Source organism: Furipterus horrens, unplaced genomic scaffold (genome assembly GCF_987537825.1).
Source record: "Furipterus horrens unplaced genomic scaffold, mFurHor1.1.pri manual_scaffold_7, whole genome shotgun sequence".
Lineage (NCBI taxonomy): Eukaryota > Metazoa > Chordata > Mammalia > Chiroptera > Furipteridae > Furipterus > Furipterus horrens.
The window spans coordinates 110,164,193-110,181,290 of record NW_028327177.1 but is presented as its reverse complement, the minus strand read 5'-3'; the positions used below and the strand labels follow the sequence as shown (position 1 = coordinate 110,181,290).

The 17,098-nt window shown below is 36.4% G+C and overlaps 1 protein-coding gene across 1 annotated transcript in view; it reads right to left on the bottom strand.

Moving 5' to 3' along the window:
• Window positions 1-17,098, bottom strand: part of PIK3CB (phosphatidylinositol-4,5-bisphosphate 3-kinase catalytic subunit beta) — a 154,995-nt gene that overhangs the window by 34,177 nt on the left and 103,720 nt on the right. The window contains exon 14 of the mRNA XM_090284267.1: window positions 11,950-12,138. Within this exon, the coding sequence (XP_090140393.1) occupies window positions 11,950-12,138 (189 nt within the window). The remainder of the gene's footprint in view (window positions 1-11,949; window positions 12,139-17,098) is intronic.

Here is a 17,098-nt window from a genome sequence, read left to right as displayed (position 1 = left end):
ACTAAATAAAAATAGTTTATATTTTATTATTTAATTCTATAAATTATTCAACCCCTCATTAATTATGAGGTCTGTCCAGGAAGTATCCAGCCATGACCTATGAAAAATAGAGACATTTATTTAAAAACATGTAAGAAACATTGTACACAGGACAATAACGCTCAGTCCTCTTCAAAGTAGGCACCTTGGGACCTCACAAAGTTCTCCCAGTATCTCTTCCTCTGTTCAAAACACTCTGCAAAATCCTTTGTTGGAATCACCATCAGCTGCCCTGTTGTATTTTCCTGAATCTCACTAATGCTCTGAAATCTCTTCCCCTTTAAGTGTGATTTTAGTTTTGGGAAAAGCCAGAAGTCTTTCTTGATTGCAGCCCATCTGTACACATTCAACATTCTCAGGTGTTCTGCTTGTTGCTGGCTTTCTAGAACGTGGACACTTTCAAGAATTCTTGACCACCTTTGAAGCATTTGTGCCACACTATTATTTGGGCTGCATTCATTGCATCATCCCTGAAAGCCTTCTGAATCATCCAAATAGTTTCCTCAGAAGAATATTCAAGCTTAACGCAAAATTTGATGCAGATTTGTTGCTCTGCTTGCTCAGTCATTTTGAATGCGACAGCCACACAACACACATGCTCACTCAAGCACTCTATGGGTCTACTGCCCCCACTGACTAGTACAGTGAAGTCGTCATTGTTCACACATGCACTTCCATTCCACTCTCCCTGGATGCCAAGTTACATCAATATCACGCAAACCATTCTAGGTATTTTAACAGTGGCTGGACTTTTTCTGAACAGACCTTCTATGTCAGTTTCCCCCAAAAGTCATTAATATGTGAATGAATGTCTAGCAGCTAAATTAAAAGGTATTTTCTCATATCCAACAATTTACAAGTTCACAGAAAATATTTAAGAAATTAACTTAACTATTTTAATTTTAAATCTTTGTTGTATTTTCTTTATTACCATAGATTCCCCTTAAACTCCCCTCCCCCAGTAATCACCACTGTTGTCCATGTCCATGAATCCTTCTGCCTTTTTGCTCAATCCCTCAATCCTCTTACTTTCCCACCCCAACTAGCTGTTATCCTGCTCTCTATCTATGAATGTGTCCCCATTTTACTTGTTAGTTGTTTGTTCATTAGATTCCACATATGAATGAACTCATATGATATTTGTCTTTCTCTCACTGGCTTATTTCACTTAGCATAATATCCTCTAGGTCCAGTCGTACTGGTGCAAAGGGTAAAACTTTATTCTTTTTTATGGCCAAGTAGTATTTAATTGCATAAATGTCCCAGTGTTTTATCCACTCATCTACGGATGGACATTTGGGGTGCTTCCATATCTTGGCGATTGTAAATAAAGCTACAATGAACATAGGAGTGCTTATGTTCTTTCAAATTAGTATTTTGGGTTACTGTGGATACCTTTCCAGAAGTGGGATTGCTGGGTCAAAAGGCAGGTCCATTTAGAAATTTTGGGGGTATCTCCATACTGCTTTCCACAGTGGCTGCACCAATCTGCACACCCACCAACAGTGCAAAAGGGTTCCACTCTCTCCACATCTTCACTAACACTTGTTATTTGTTGATTTATTGATGATAACCATTCTGACAGGTTATGAGATGATATCTCATGTGGTTTTAATCATTTCTCTGACGATTAGTGAGGCTGAACATCTTTTCATATGCCTATTGGCCATCTGTATGTCCTCTTTAGAGAATTGTCTATTCACGTCCTTTGCCCATTTTTTAATTGGGTTGTTTGATTTTTTCATTTAGAGTTTTGTTAAGTAATTTGTTAACTGAATTTTATTGATTGTGCTATTACCGTTGTCACAATCTTTTCCCCCTTTGTCCCCTTCCACCCAGTATCCCCTTCCCTTCAGCAACCCCACCCCGTTTAGTTCATGTCCATGGGTTGTGCATATAAGTACTTTGGCTTCTCCATTTCCTATACTATTATTAACATCCCTGTGTATTTTGTACCTACCAATTATGCTTCTTAATCTTTGTACCTTTGCCCTCATATCCCCCTACCCGACCCCCACTGAAAATCCTCCAAATGTTCTCCATATCTATGATCTGTTCCTGTTATAGCTGTTTGCTTAGTTTGTTTTTTAGATTCAGTTGTTGATAGCTGTGAATTTGTTGTCATCTTAATGTTCATAGTTTTAATTTCTTCTTGTTCTTCAGTAAGTTCCTTTAAGATTTCATATATTAAGAGCTTAGTGATGATGAACTCCTTTAGCTTTACCTTGTCTGGGAAGCACTTTATCTGCCCTTCCATTCCAAATGACAGCTTTACTGGATAGAGTAATCTTGGCTCTAGGTCCTTGCTTTTCATCACTTTGAATACTTCTTGCCAGCCTCTTCTTGCCTGCAAAGTTTCTTTTGAGAAATCAGCTGACAGTCTTTGTAGGCAACTCTCTGCTTTTCTCTTGCTGCTTTTAAGATTCTATCTGTAACCTTTGGCATTTATGATGTGTCTACGTATGGTCCTCTTTGGGTATAACTTGTTTGGGACTCTGTGCTTCCTGGAGTTGTCTATTTCCTTCACCCAATTAGGGAAGTTTTCTTTCATTATCTTTTCACATAAGTTTTCAATTTCTTGCTCTTTTCCTTCCGGCATCCCTATGATTAAGATGTTGGCATGTTTGGAGATGTTCCAGTCTTTTTAAACTCTCTTTGCTTTTCTGAATTCTTGTTTCTTCATTCTGTTCTGGTTAAATGTTTATTTCTTTTTAATGTTCCAAATTGTTGATGTGAACCCCAGCTCCCTTCCCCTCACTGTTGGTTTCCTGTGAATTTTTTTTTATTTCACTTAGTGTAGCCTTCACTTTTTCCCTTATGCTTTTGCCACACTCAGTGAGTTCTCTGAGTATCTGTAACACCAGTGTTTTGAACTCTGCATCTGATAGGTTGGCTAGATACATTTCATTTAGTTACTTTTCTGGGGTTTTGTTCTGTTCTTTCATTTGGTCCATATTTCTTTGTCTCCTCAGTTTGGAAGCCACCCTGTGTTTTGTTTCTTAGGTAGAGCTGCTTTGACTCCCTGTCTTAGCACACCTGTTAAGTTGTATGGGGTAGAACCTTAGGTATTTACCAGGGCAGACCAACCTGCTTCACTGCTTTGTGGCTCTATACGTAAGGGAGTGGCCAGAGAGAGGACAATGTCACTGCCTGGCTGCTGGAGGCTTGCTTGGCACTTCCCCCATATGCAGTCACTTCAGCCACTTCCCATATGCAACTGATGCTGTTCTAGCTGCTGCCCAGGTGGTAGTACAGAGTGGGTGAGTTTACTTATGTTCTGGGACCATGTGGGCCCTTTAAATGGACTCTCCTGAGAGACCAGCAACAACCCCCGCTGTTTTTTACAACAAGAAGTTATGAGACTTTATCTTCCCCGCGCTTGAACCCTGGGCTGTGCAGTCTGGCCTGGGGCTGGGATCACTTACTCCCAAGGTATCTCTCCCAATTTTATCCACCACGTGTGAATATGTGACCACCTGTTCCACGGACCATCACTGCTGCCTTGCTGCTGCCACAGTGCATCCTCTCACCCCAACTCCCTGTCTCCACCGCTCCTACCTGTCTGGATGAATATGGCTTAACTCTTTGGTTGTTGGACTTCCATAGAGTTTGATTTTCTAACAGTTCTGGGTGTTTTTTGTATTGAGATTAGTTGTGATCCTTCTTATGGTTGTGCAAAAAGGTGAAGCGAGTCTACCAATGCCTTGAAAAGTAAAGAATCAGAAGCTTGATGCAATGTTTGTGCTCTTATTCTACAAGTATAAGCCATGGGTGAAAATTCTATAGACAAGTAGCCTTCCATTAATCCACAGGAAAATATACTGTTGGCATAATGCAGAACAGGTTTCAACAGTCTTTGTAGCAGGCAGTTAATTAATTAGTCAGCATTGCTTTCACTGTTTATATGGCTGAATCAGATATCTCTTTCCTACTGGCTTCTTATAGTTTTGGTAATTTATGTGTCTGTGATTCATCTTTCAATAATGACAAATAATATTACCAAAATTAATTACTTTTCAGTAGTATGGTTGTTTTTAACCCATAACATATTTGAAGCAAAAGTAATACAGAATGTTATTTATCCTTTGCAGTATTGTTTTTTGTGGAATAATATCTTCCAAGAGTTAACTGGAGATGCTAGGACTTTTTTTTACTACTGTTTTAGACCCTCAAGAAATGGTCCCTCTAATTCCCCTATCCATAATGAGACTGCTGGCTGGTTAGGGAATTGGGCAAAGTGGGGTCCTTCATCAGTGATTAAAAAGTGGAGTTAGGTGTTTCATATTTTAAAAACAGTATATCTCTAACTTTTTTTTATTATTATACTCCTTAGGAGCCTTTTTAGTTGTTTTCCTCTAATAGCTCATTCCCATGAGATTTTGGTACCAGAGACAAGCATATGTCAGTTATGTACTATATGTATATATCTGCTTTATATATAAAAGGACTAGTATAAAGCCTATTGTTTTTATTCAATGCAAATTTAAGATTAAACAAAATTTTAAGGTAAAAGTTAAAAACTAAAATTTTACTGTATCTGTTGAATAATAACTTTGATAAAATTTATTATGTAAATTTTAATAAGTTTCATATGTATGTTAGCAATTTACATAAATATATACTAATAATTGGAATGTAATCAGATTTAAAAATTTATTCAGAGCTACTTTTCTGTAATGTAAAACTAAAAGATTAAATTAATAAAATTGAAATCATATAAAGCATCTTCTCTGACCACAATGCTATGAAACTAGAAATCAATCACAATAAGAACACTGAAAAACATGCAAAGACATGGAAGCTAAATAACATGTTATTAAACAATGAATAGGTCAAAAACGAGATCAAGTGAGAAATCAGAAGATACCTTGAAACAAATGAAAATGAGGACACAACAATCCAAAATCTGTGGGACACTGGGAAAGCAATCCTAAGAGGGAAATTCATAGCATTACAGGCCTATCTCAAAAAGAAAAAGTGCAAATAAACAATCTAACTTCACACTTAAAGAACTTGAAAGACAGCAACAAACAAAGCCCAAAGTGAGCAGAAGGAAGGAAATAATAAATATCAGAGCAGAAATAAATGAAAGAGTCTTAAAAAATGATACAAAAGATCAATAAATCCAAGAGCTGGTTCTTTGAAAGTTAAACAAGAATGACAGATCTTTCACCAGACTCATCAAGAAAAAAAAGAGGACCCAGATAAATAAAATCAGAGATGAAAATATTGTGAACAGCTACAGGCCAACAAACTGGAAAACCTGGATGAAATAGATAAACGTCTAGAAACATACAATCTTCCAAACCTAAATCAGGAAGAATCAGAGAACTTGAATAGTCAGATTACACCTAGTGAAACTGAAGCAGTAATCAAAAAATTCCCAACAAACTAAAGTCCTGGACTGGATGGCTTCACAGGGAAATTTTACCAAACATTATGAGAAGAACTAACACCCTTGCTTCTCAAACTATTTCATAAAATGCAAGAGGAGGGAAGGCTTCCAAATTATTTTTATGAAGCCAGTGTTATCCTAATTCTAAAGCCAGATAAAGACACTACAAAAAAAGAAAATTAGAGGTCAATATCCCTGATGACCGTACAGGCTAAAATCCTCAACAAAATATTAGCAAACTGAATACAACAATGCATCAAAAACATTATACACCATGATCAAGCAGGATTATTCTGGACTGCAAGATTGGTACAACATTCGCTAATCAATAAATGTGATTCACCACATAAACAAAATGAAGGATAAAAACTACATGATTGGGACTTCTGGCCAAGATGGAGGTGTAGACAGACATGCTGCATCTCCCTCCACAACTAAAATGGAATACAACTACCTCAAAACTATAAACAACAAGAAGTTCCAGAAAATCACACTGCATGGAAATCCAACAAAGATATAAAGAAGAAATACTCATCCAGACAGGAGCAACAGCTCTACCTAAGACAAAGAGACACACACAGGAGACTTCCGGCCAAGATGGAGGCCTAGACTGACACACTCTGTCTCCCTCCACAACTAAGAAGGAATACAACTACCACAAAACCAGAAATAACCAGAAGTTCCAGAAAATAAAATGAAGTCCAATGTATGAAGTTATAAAGAAGTGGTACTCGTCCGGACAGGTAGGAGGGGCGAAGCCGGGGCGGAGAGGTCAAGCTGTGCTGGCGGAGGCAGCAACAGCGACAATGGCTCTGGGATGGCGGTGGGACGGCGGTAAGTACAGACACCTGTATTTAAGGGGAGCACCCCTGGCTGGAGAACAGATCCATTAGCTTGTGATTCCAACGCCGGGGAAGGCAGACCCCCATTATCTTGGACGGTGAGGCCCAGAGGGGGTGGGGATAGAGAAGGAGGCTTCCGGTCTCTCAGTGGAGAGTGAATGGCAGGAATCCATCTTGGACCACCCCCCACAGAAAACGACACAACATGGTGGAAAGGGTTGCCCGGTTGTGACGAGTGCAGGGGGCTCCACTCCCTATAGCGTAGGAGGTGTGACAGCCCCGCCCAGGAAGCAAAGGTAAACACAAAACTGTCAGGATGGCACAGATCATGACAAGAGATTCCTGTGATGCAGCTGACCAGACAGCAAATATCTAATCTAACAGCTCAGCAGACAGGAAATCTTTCTCAGGCTCAGTTCGGAGCTTTGGTTATGAAAATGCTTACAGACCTAACAGCAGATCTTAAACAATACGGGGAAGAAATGAAGGCTAGTCCTGCTGAAATGAACAAAAACACATATGAAACTATTGGTGAGAGAAAGAAAACCAGGGATCAAATGAACAAATCAGAACATAGGGAAGGAACAAACAGGCAACCAGTGCAGAAAGAGGAAATGAAAAGTGAGGAAAACGAGGAGAAGCTCAGAAACCTATGGGACAGCTATAAGTGGGCCAACATCCAAATCACAGGGTTGACAGATGGTGAAGAAGAAGAACTAGAAATTGAAAAATTATGTGAAAAAATAATGAAGCAGAACTTCCCTAACTTGGGGAAGGAAATAACTTACAGGTGGAGGAAGCACAGAGAGTTCCAAAAAAACTGGACTCAGGGAGAAGAACCACACCAAGACACATTAGAATCAAAATGTCAAAAATTAAGGATAAAGAGAGAATCTTAAAAGCAGCAAGAGAAAAGAAGAGGATTACATACAAAGGGGTCCCAATAAGACTGTCAGCTGATTTCTCAAAAGAAACTCTGCACACAAGAAGGGACTGGCAAGAAATATTCAAAGTAATGAAAAGCAAAAACCTACAACCACGATTACTCTATTCAGCAAAGCTGTCATTCAGAGTAGAAGGGCAGAGAAAGTGCTTCCAGAACAAAGTAAAACTGAAGGATTTCATCAGATCCAAACCACTGTTATATGAAATGTTAAAGGGATTTGTTTAGGAGAAAGAGGATCAAAACTATGAACGTTAAAATGAAAACTGTATCACAACCACCACCAACAGAAGCTAGGGAACCAAAACAAAGGCAAACTAAATAGGCAATAAGAGTGGGAAAAGAACTATGGGTATGGGGAACATTATGGGGAGAGGTCAGCAGGGAAGGGGGAGGTGGAGAAAGGGAGGGAGATGGTACAGGAATTAAGAAGCATAGTAGGAGGGAGTGGAGTAGACAGGAAGATGTTGAGAAGAACTATATGCACAACCAATGGGCATGGACTAAGGGGGGGGGCAACAGGAGGGAAGGGGGCCACTGGGTGGAGGGGAACAAAGGGAAAAGAAATTGGGAAAACTGTAACGGAATAATCAATAAAGCATATTAATAAATAAAATAAAAAACAAATAAATCAATAAATTTTTTTAAAAAACACTCAAAAAATAAAAATATAGGCATTCTCCTCCTTATACTAGACTCCTCTGTGATTGGAAATAGCTGTCCACAAGAGAGTGACAGAGCTAAAAGAAACCACAATTTGACAATATTATCTGTAGAATCAAGGTAAAGAGTTCAAACTTTTAATCCAGATAGACTTGGATTTGAATCCCAGTTCCCCTCCTCAGAAACCCCCAGGCACATACCCACACATTGTCTGTTCTTTGTCCAGTCACTTATCTTCTCTGAACCACAGTTTTCTCACCAGTAAAATTAGGAAACTAATATACATTGTTTGTGCATAGAGCCTATAGTTAACAACACTGTTATATTCTTAAAAATTTGCTAAGAGGGTAGATCTTATGGTAAGTATTCCTATTGCAACACACACACACACACACAACCTACATGATCGCATCAAAAGATGCAGAAAAAGCATTTGAGAAAATCCAACTCCATTTATGATAAAAACTTTCAGCAAAGTGGGAATAGAGGGATCATACCTAAACATAATGAAAGCCATATATGACAAATTCACTGCCAGCATCATACTCAATGGGCAAAAACTACAAGTGTCCCCCTTAAGATCAGGAATGAGACAGGGATGTTCACTTTCACTTCTTATTCATCATAGTACTGAAGTCCTAGCCACAGCAATCAGACAAGAAGAAGAAAGAAAAGGCATCCAAATTAGAAGAGAACTAGTAAAACTCTTTATTAGTAGATGACATGATTCCATACATGGAGAACCCCAAAGATTCCAAGAAACTACTAGAACTGAAAAATAAATTCAGCAAAGTAGCAGGATACAAAATTAATATCCAGAATCAGTTGCATTTTTTTTTATGCCAATAACGAACTAAGAGAAAGGGAAATCATGAAAACAATCCCATATACAATTGCTTCAAAAAGAATAAAATACCTAAGAATAAACCTAACCAAGGATATAAAGGACCTGTACCCAATTATAAGACACTGAAGAAAGAAACTAAAGATACAAATAAGCGGAAGCACATACTGTGTTCATGAATAGGAAGAATTAGCATCATTAAAATGTCCATACTACCCAAAGTAATCTATAGAGTCAATGTAGCTCCTATCAAGATTCCAATGAGCTAATTTCACAGAACTAGAAAAAAATATTTCAAAAATTCATATGGAACTACCAAGGTCTCGCACAGCAACAGTGATCAGGAGAAAGAAGAACAAAGTTGGAGGAATCACACTACCTAATGTCAAACTGTGCTAGAAGGCCACAGTAATCAAAACAGCATGGCCCTGGCATAAAAACAGACACATAGATCAATAGACCAGAATAGAGAGCCTAGAAATAAACCCACACCTTTATAGTCAATTAATATTTGACAGAGGCAGCAAACACATACAATGGACTAAAGATAGTTTATTCGAGAAATGGAGTTGGAGAAATTGGACAGATATGTGCAGTAAAATGAAACTAGACTACCTGATTACACCACACACAAGAATAAATTCAAAATGGATCAAAGACTTAAATGTTAAACCTGAAACCATAAAAATCATAAAAGGAAACATAGGCAGCCCTGGCTGCTGTGGCTCAGTGGATTGAGCGTCGACCTGCGAACCAAGTGTCACTGGTTCGATTCCAGTCAGGGCACATAACTAGGTTGCACGTCAGGTCCCCAGTTGGGGGCGTGTGAGAGGCAACCACATAGTAAAGTTTCTCTCCCCCTCTTTTTCCTTTCCCCTCTCTCTATAAAAAATAAATAAATAAGTAAATAAATAAATAATAATTGTAAAAATAACATAGGCAGCAAAATCTTGGACATAGCTTGTAGCAATATTTTAACAGATATATTTCCCCATGCAAGAGAAACAAAAGAAACAATAAACAAAAGGGACTACATCAAGCTAAAAAGCTTTTGAACAGCAAAGGAAATCATCAACAAAAGAAAAAGACAACCCACATAATTGGAGAACATTATTTGCCAACACATCTGATAAGGGGTTAATATCCAAAATTTACAAAATACTTACAAAACTTGACACCAAAAAAAATAAATTAATTAATTAATTAAATTAAAAACTGGGCAAAGCACCTGAATAGACACTTAGACACTTCTCCGAGGACATTACAGATGGCCAATAGACAGACATATGAAAAGATGCTCAATGTCACTAATCATCAGAGAAATGCAAATTAAAACCACAATGAGATACCATCTCACATCTGTCAGAATGGCTATCATCAATAAATCAACAAACAAGAAGTGCTGGCAGGATGTGGAGAAAGGGGAACTCTTGCACTGTTGGTGGGAATGCAGACTGTTGCAGCCCCTATGGAAAGCAGTTTGGAGATACCCAAAATAATCAAAAATAAATTTGCCTTTTGACCCAGCAATCCCACTTTTGGAAATATATCTGAAGGAACCCAAAACACTAGTTCGAAAGAACATAAGCACTCCTGTGTTCATTGCAGCTTTGTTTACAATCACCAAGACATGGAAGCAACCCAAGTGTCCATCAAAAGCTCAGTGGATATAACAACTATGGGATATTTACACAATGGGATGCTACTTGGCCATAAAAAAAGAAGAAAATTTTACTCCTTGCAACAGTATGGCTGGACCTGGAGAACACTATGCTAAGTGAAATAAGCCAGTCAGAGAAAGACAAATACCATACGATTTCACTCATATGTGGAATCTAATGAACAGACTGAACTAACAAGGAAAATGGGGACAGACTCATAGATGGAGAACAGGAGGACAGCTAGTTGGCGGCGAGGGAGGTTGGGTGGTGGAGGCATTGAGCAAAAGGAAAAATGACTCATGGACGTGGACAAAATTGTGGTGATTGCTGCGGGGAGGGCTGTATAAGGCGACTAAAACATAATGTAAAAAAATACAATTAAAATTAAAATTAAAAATTAAAAAGAAAAAAACTGAACGCAGTCCATAAGAAGTAAGCAAATTGTGCCAACTGAAATATAAATCTATCTTATATTCCACCATTATGGGGGTTCATGGAAAACTAAGCTTGAATTTGAATAAATAGTCAGAGGATAACTGTGTCAGAATAATGAAACCCATCTAAATGACAACAATAGCTCCTTTTCAGAGTAAATCATATGCATATGGTTCAACTATGAAAACAGTTTGAACAAGACCCATAATAATAATTACTTAACATGATTCAGAAGATCATTAAAACATTAAGAAATAAACTCAAAAGAAGCCCCATCTATACTTTATTTGAGAAGTAATACTATAACAACAAAGATTTTTTAAACACATATGATTAAGATAAAATTTTACAGTCATTACAGATTTACTAAGACCGGAAAGCTCTTTAAAACACTGGGTGAATTCAAATAGTAGGAGTAAAGTATACACATTTGGTTATTTTAATATGCCAAATATATTCATTATGATTAAAAACCACTTCAAGGATCTTTCTATAGAGCAGTATAGAGTTTATTTCTTAATGTTTTAATGATCTTCTGAATCATGTTTTAAATTTTTTAAAATGCTAGTGCTTTTTGATAGTCTTGAAAAATTATATCAAGGAGCTAAAATTTAGTGGCCTTTGGAACAAAAAATTTTCCCCTTCTCTATTCTGCCTAAAGGCATACATTTAACTCTGCCAAACTAAAAAATGTTAAAATTGATCTGAACAGTTTATGCTCTAAAATATTAACTTTCAAAAAGAGAAGTAATTTTCAAACAATACATATTTATTTTAGAATAGTCACTGCAAAGGGTCTTAAGATTGAAATTCTGGAGTACGCTGAACTGTTTTAAGTAACCAAAGACCTACTACTGCTGGTAATTACAGACAATTACACCAAGACCATTGTTTTTATTATGTTTAGTGAAAGATACAGAAAATCTACACAGAATCTGGAATTTTAAAATCTTAAAATTTTCGGGACTACTATTTAGACTATATATTAACAGTTTAAAACTTCAGAATTTCTCCAGCAGAAAATTTCCAACCTATAGCAATATGCCTGTGCAGGAAAGAAAAATTTACACAAAATCAACAAAGTAATATATATTCCCAAAAAGTACTACAAAATGATATTTTGTTACCTGAGCAACATCCTCAAGTTTATTCCACTTGATTGAAAGTAATAATTTGGGCAATGACTGTGGGAAGTTCTCTCTGCAATCTTGCCGCAAAGTCCAAATAAGATCCATTTCATTCTCACACAGTTGAGACAAGGGATCCCTTTCCAAGATTTCCTTCAGTACAGCAAGAAACTTTTTTCCACCCCGACTCTAAAAAAGTAAAATCACTCATTATAGAATTGAATTATGCAAACATCCTGGGCAAAAATTTAGCAAATTTATACAATGAAGTTTTAAATAATTTATGAGCTTTAACATGTGAGATACTTAAAATCTAATTTCTCAATAAGATTAATAAACATGGATTCCCTTTATAAAGTTTTTATTGACAAATATAATAAATGTAAGCTAAGAATGAAGGAAAAAATTATTCTCAGTTCTGAAGGGAAGTTTCCTAAATATCTACATGCAAACACTAGGGGGCAGAATTGCAATTTGAATGAAAAAGAAGTCATTTATTATTTGAACTGAATTTCTTCTTTAATTTTCAGTTTCTATTTTAAAAAACAAACAAAACAAAAATATATAAATGAAACATGAAGTTTAAAAAAGTAATAGAACACTTCTTATCTCAGAGGCATAAAACCTTTTATTTTAAATCCTCATGCAAGGATATATTTATTGATTTTAGAGAGAGACGAAGAGAGAGACAGGCATTGATGTGACAGAGAAACATCCATTGGTTGCCTTGATGGGGAACAAACCCCACAATCTTTTGGTATATGGGATGACACTCTAATCAACTGAGCCACCCGGCAAGGACACATGTAAAACCATTTGGATTTAGAATTAAATATTGGCTAAACACACACACACAAATTTAATTAGCCTATTTTTCTTCCCAATTCTTATACAAAAGTACTTAAAAAATGAAGATCCATGCTATTTTTTTAAATCTAGACTCTGAATGCTTTAAGAGAAAGAGGTGCACTTCCTTCTTCTAAAGAAAAACTGTACCAGTTTAGCAAAAATACATTAGAAAACAAATAAACAAACAAAAATACTTCTGCATAATTACCTGACAAGATTCTGTAGGGATCTATATTCTATTATTATATTACTTTATACTTGGTATTATTTTAACTGGGATTTGATATATAAACATTAAATAAAAAAGTCATATTACTAATTTTCTAAAGTAACAGATTCAAAATAGCATATGTATATGTAAAAAAGAATGGAGGGACAATGATTATCTATGTAGAATATCTGAGACACTCAACAAAAACACTACTGGAACTAACCAGCAATTAAAGCAAATGTTGGAGGATAAAAGGTCAATATACAAAAGCTAACTGCTTTCCTATATATCAGAAACAAAGAAGAGAAATTTGAAATTAAAAACGCAATATCATATACATTAGCACCCCAAAATATGAAAACATGGGTATAAAACAAAATATATACAAGATCTATATGAGGAAAACTAAAGAACTCTGATGAATGAAATCAAATAAGAACTAAATAGTGAGATATTCCAAGGTGCCCATAACTGTGGCCTTCTGAATCATCCAAATAGTTTCTGCAGAGGAATGTTTAAGCTTAACGCAAAATGTAATGCAGATCCGTTGCTCTACTTGCTCAGTCATTTTGAATGTGATGGCCACACAGTACACATGCTCACTCAATGGCACCTACCACCCCCACTGATTAGTACAGTGAAGTCGTCATTGTTCACACAAGTGTATTCCAGTGCACCCTCCTTGGCTCCCAGGCTATATCGATGTCATGCAAACTGTCCTCATTACATTAACAATGGTTGGACTTTTCCAGGACAGATTTTGTACATATATTATCTCACTGCTTCGTGAAAAGGCCTAAATGCAATTGCACACGAGTAACAATGAGCATACCTAGTCCCCAGATTTCGGATTCGAAATACTTTTCACAAATAAAAGGAATCAGGACTGAGTCCAAAACTGGGGTAGAGAAAATACCAGATGAGCCTGAAGTACTCTGTTGATTCAGAAAGAAGGAAATGCTCAAAGAATGATAGGAACATGTCAAAAAGACAGGAAAGAGCTTGACTGGGCTACCATTGGCCAAATCTGGGTCACTCTGAACATCAAAGTAAATGACAGTAACTAATTATGTCATTAAATAAAATAGAAATCATAAATCATTATTACTATAAGTTAAAAAAAGATAAATAAGTGGAGAAGAAAACCTCTATGGTATAAGCCAACTAATAAGTCCAAAAGGAAATAATAAATTTGAGTATCAGCATTTGGCAAACCACTGTAATAATACTGATTTAAGCAAGTTACATTAATAAGTATTAAAACTGGATAAAAAACTGATGTAAAACAGGATGTCTACTTAGAGTCAAAATATCCCCCCTTTTAAAATACTTAACTAACTTTATAGAGAAAAACCGAGATCAAGTGATAACAATGAACATCAATAGTAATCAAACAAATTGACATTGCTGCTTCCTGATAAAATGCAGTAAAAAGAGCCACTTCTATAGTATTCATACTAAAAATGCATAGCTGGAATCATGATAAAATATTAGGCAAATCCAAATTGAGTGACATTCTACAAAATAACTGGCCTGTATTTTTTTTTTTAAATGTCAGTCGTTAAAAATAAGACTGAGCAACTTAGAATAAAGGAAACTAAAGACACAAAAATAAAATGCAACAAGTGATCCTGAGTTGGAATCTATACCTGAAAAGGACATTACTGAGACAACTAGCTAAATGTGAATGTAATGTGTGGTTTAGACAATGGAAGTTTATCAATATTATTTTCCTGATTTTTATAAATGGATTCTGGTTAAGTATGAGAATGTCCTTGTTTTTAGGAAATACACACTGAAGAAGGAAAGGGTAAAAAAGAACATGATGTATATTACTCCATCTGAAATGATTCAGAAAAATTCATTCACACACAATTTGGTAAAGCATGTGGTAAAATGTTAACAGCTGGGGAAGCTGAATGAAGGCTATATGAGAATTTTTACACTCTTATGCAAGTTTTCAGTAAGTTTGAAAATATTTTGTTAATACTCAGTATTTCCTTTCCCTAAAATTGAAGGTTGTGAAGACTCTTAATCATTTTATAAAGAAAACATTCTAGATAGATCCCCAGAACCTCTTAGCTAAAAGCTGAGTCATCATATGCATTTTACAAAGCCAGTCACTAAGGTTTTGTGCCTGAGTCTCTGCCATAAGAAACTGAGACATACTTTATTTATAATATACATGTTTTAGATTAGAGCAGGGTTTCTCAACCTTGGTATTGATATTTTTGTTGTAGGAAAAGTCGTGTGCATTGTAGAAAATTTAGCAGCACCCTTGAACTCTATTTACTAGGTGCCAGAAGCAGCCTCCCCTGAGTCATAGGAAAATCTCCAGCTATTATGCTAAGTGAAAAAAGCCAGTCACAAAAAGATAAAACACAGTATGATTCCATTTACATGAGGTATCTAGATGGTCTAATTCATACAGACAGAACGGAGAATACAGGATGTTAAAGGCTGACGGGAGAGGAGGAAAATATGGAATTGTTCAATGGATACAGGGTTTTGGTTAGGCAAGATGAAAAAAGTCCTAGAGATCAGTTGCACTTCATGTGTTAAGAATATTGTGAATATACACATAACACTTCTAAACTATATACTTAAAAATGATTAAGATGTAAATTTTATGTTATATCTATTTTACCACAGTTTAAAATTTATTTTTAGCCCTGACTGGCATGGTTCACTGGATTGGGCACTGTCCCACAAACCAAAAGGTCGCTGGTTCTATTCCGCATCAAGAGAACATGCCTGATGCCTGGGTTGTGGGCCAGTTCCCCAGTTGGGGGCATGCAAGAGACGACTGACTGGTGTTTCTCTGGCACATCAATGCTGCTCTCCCTCTCCTTCTCCCTCCCTTTCCTCTCTCTAAAAAATAAATAAATAAAATATTTTAAAAATTCTAATTCCAAGAGTAGGTTTAAGTCTGTTAGTAAGGTGATGGTAAATTCAACTGACGAACTGTGTGTGTATACATATTATATCTATGTATACTTATTTTTTATATATACCTGTAAATGCACATGCACCCACAATTTAACAAGTCAACCTATGTTGACCTTATTAAGGAAGGCAACCTGCCTTTGGCATATAAGTGAATATTCAACTAAAACAGTTCTATTCATTCTTGTTATTCAAAAGACAATGAAGTGTTAAAAAAGATACACCTTTTTAAAAGTACTCATCAATAACAGCTCTGGGAAAGGAGAAAGAGCGCCTAACACAGGGATCCTTTAGGGAGAGAAAGCAATTACAACTAGGGACAGATCTGCTTAGAGCCATGCAGCTAGTAAGAAACAAAGTACTGGGGAATTCCAGCTCAGAATCAAGGACACACGGACTGGGAGGAGGCTGGGGAATCATCAGAGGGGCTATCAAGGGATCTGCAGGTGGAGCAGCTCCTTTGGACAAGAATGCCCTTTCCTTTGAGTTGAGCTGAAGCAGCAATGTCTTGGGCCCCAGACTGAGGTGAAGAGAATGGGTATAATGCCCTAGGGAGCCACCTGTACCTGGAAGGGATGGAAATTTTCACATTCAGAAGACCCCAAGTATTAGCACAGTTGACCCTAACTCCTGCAGTTACTGAAGGCTGGTTACAATGAACAGGCAGACAACCAGGAAGTCACAGTATAAAAATAGCTAAACTAAGAATCAACAAATATTTGAGAAAAGTAATATGAAGAGAGAAAGATGCCAGAAGATGCAAAAAAACACTTTAAAACAAGATTATTTAATTCCTCAGAGAGAACTAAGGTGACATTATAGCCAGGGAAAAGAACAATCAGAAAATTTTAAAAGAGTAATGAAATTCTCAAAAGTTAAAAGAAAAAAAACCTGACTAGTAATAACGGAATAAAAATTAAAATAATGTGACACCCTTTTTTGTCTACTAGATTAACATATTAAAAAGACTGCCAGAAAACCATAAAGCAAACAAACTTCTGATCAAGATGTAACCATAGGTAAACACGCTTCACCTCCTCACACAACTACAAAAATTACAGCTAGACTACAAAACAAGTATCACTCAGAATCATCAGAAATACGAGCTGTATGGAAGTCCAACACCCAAGGAATTTAAGAAGC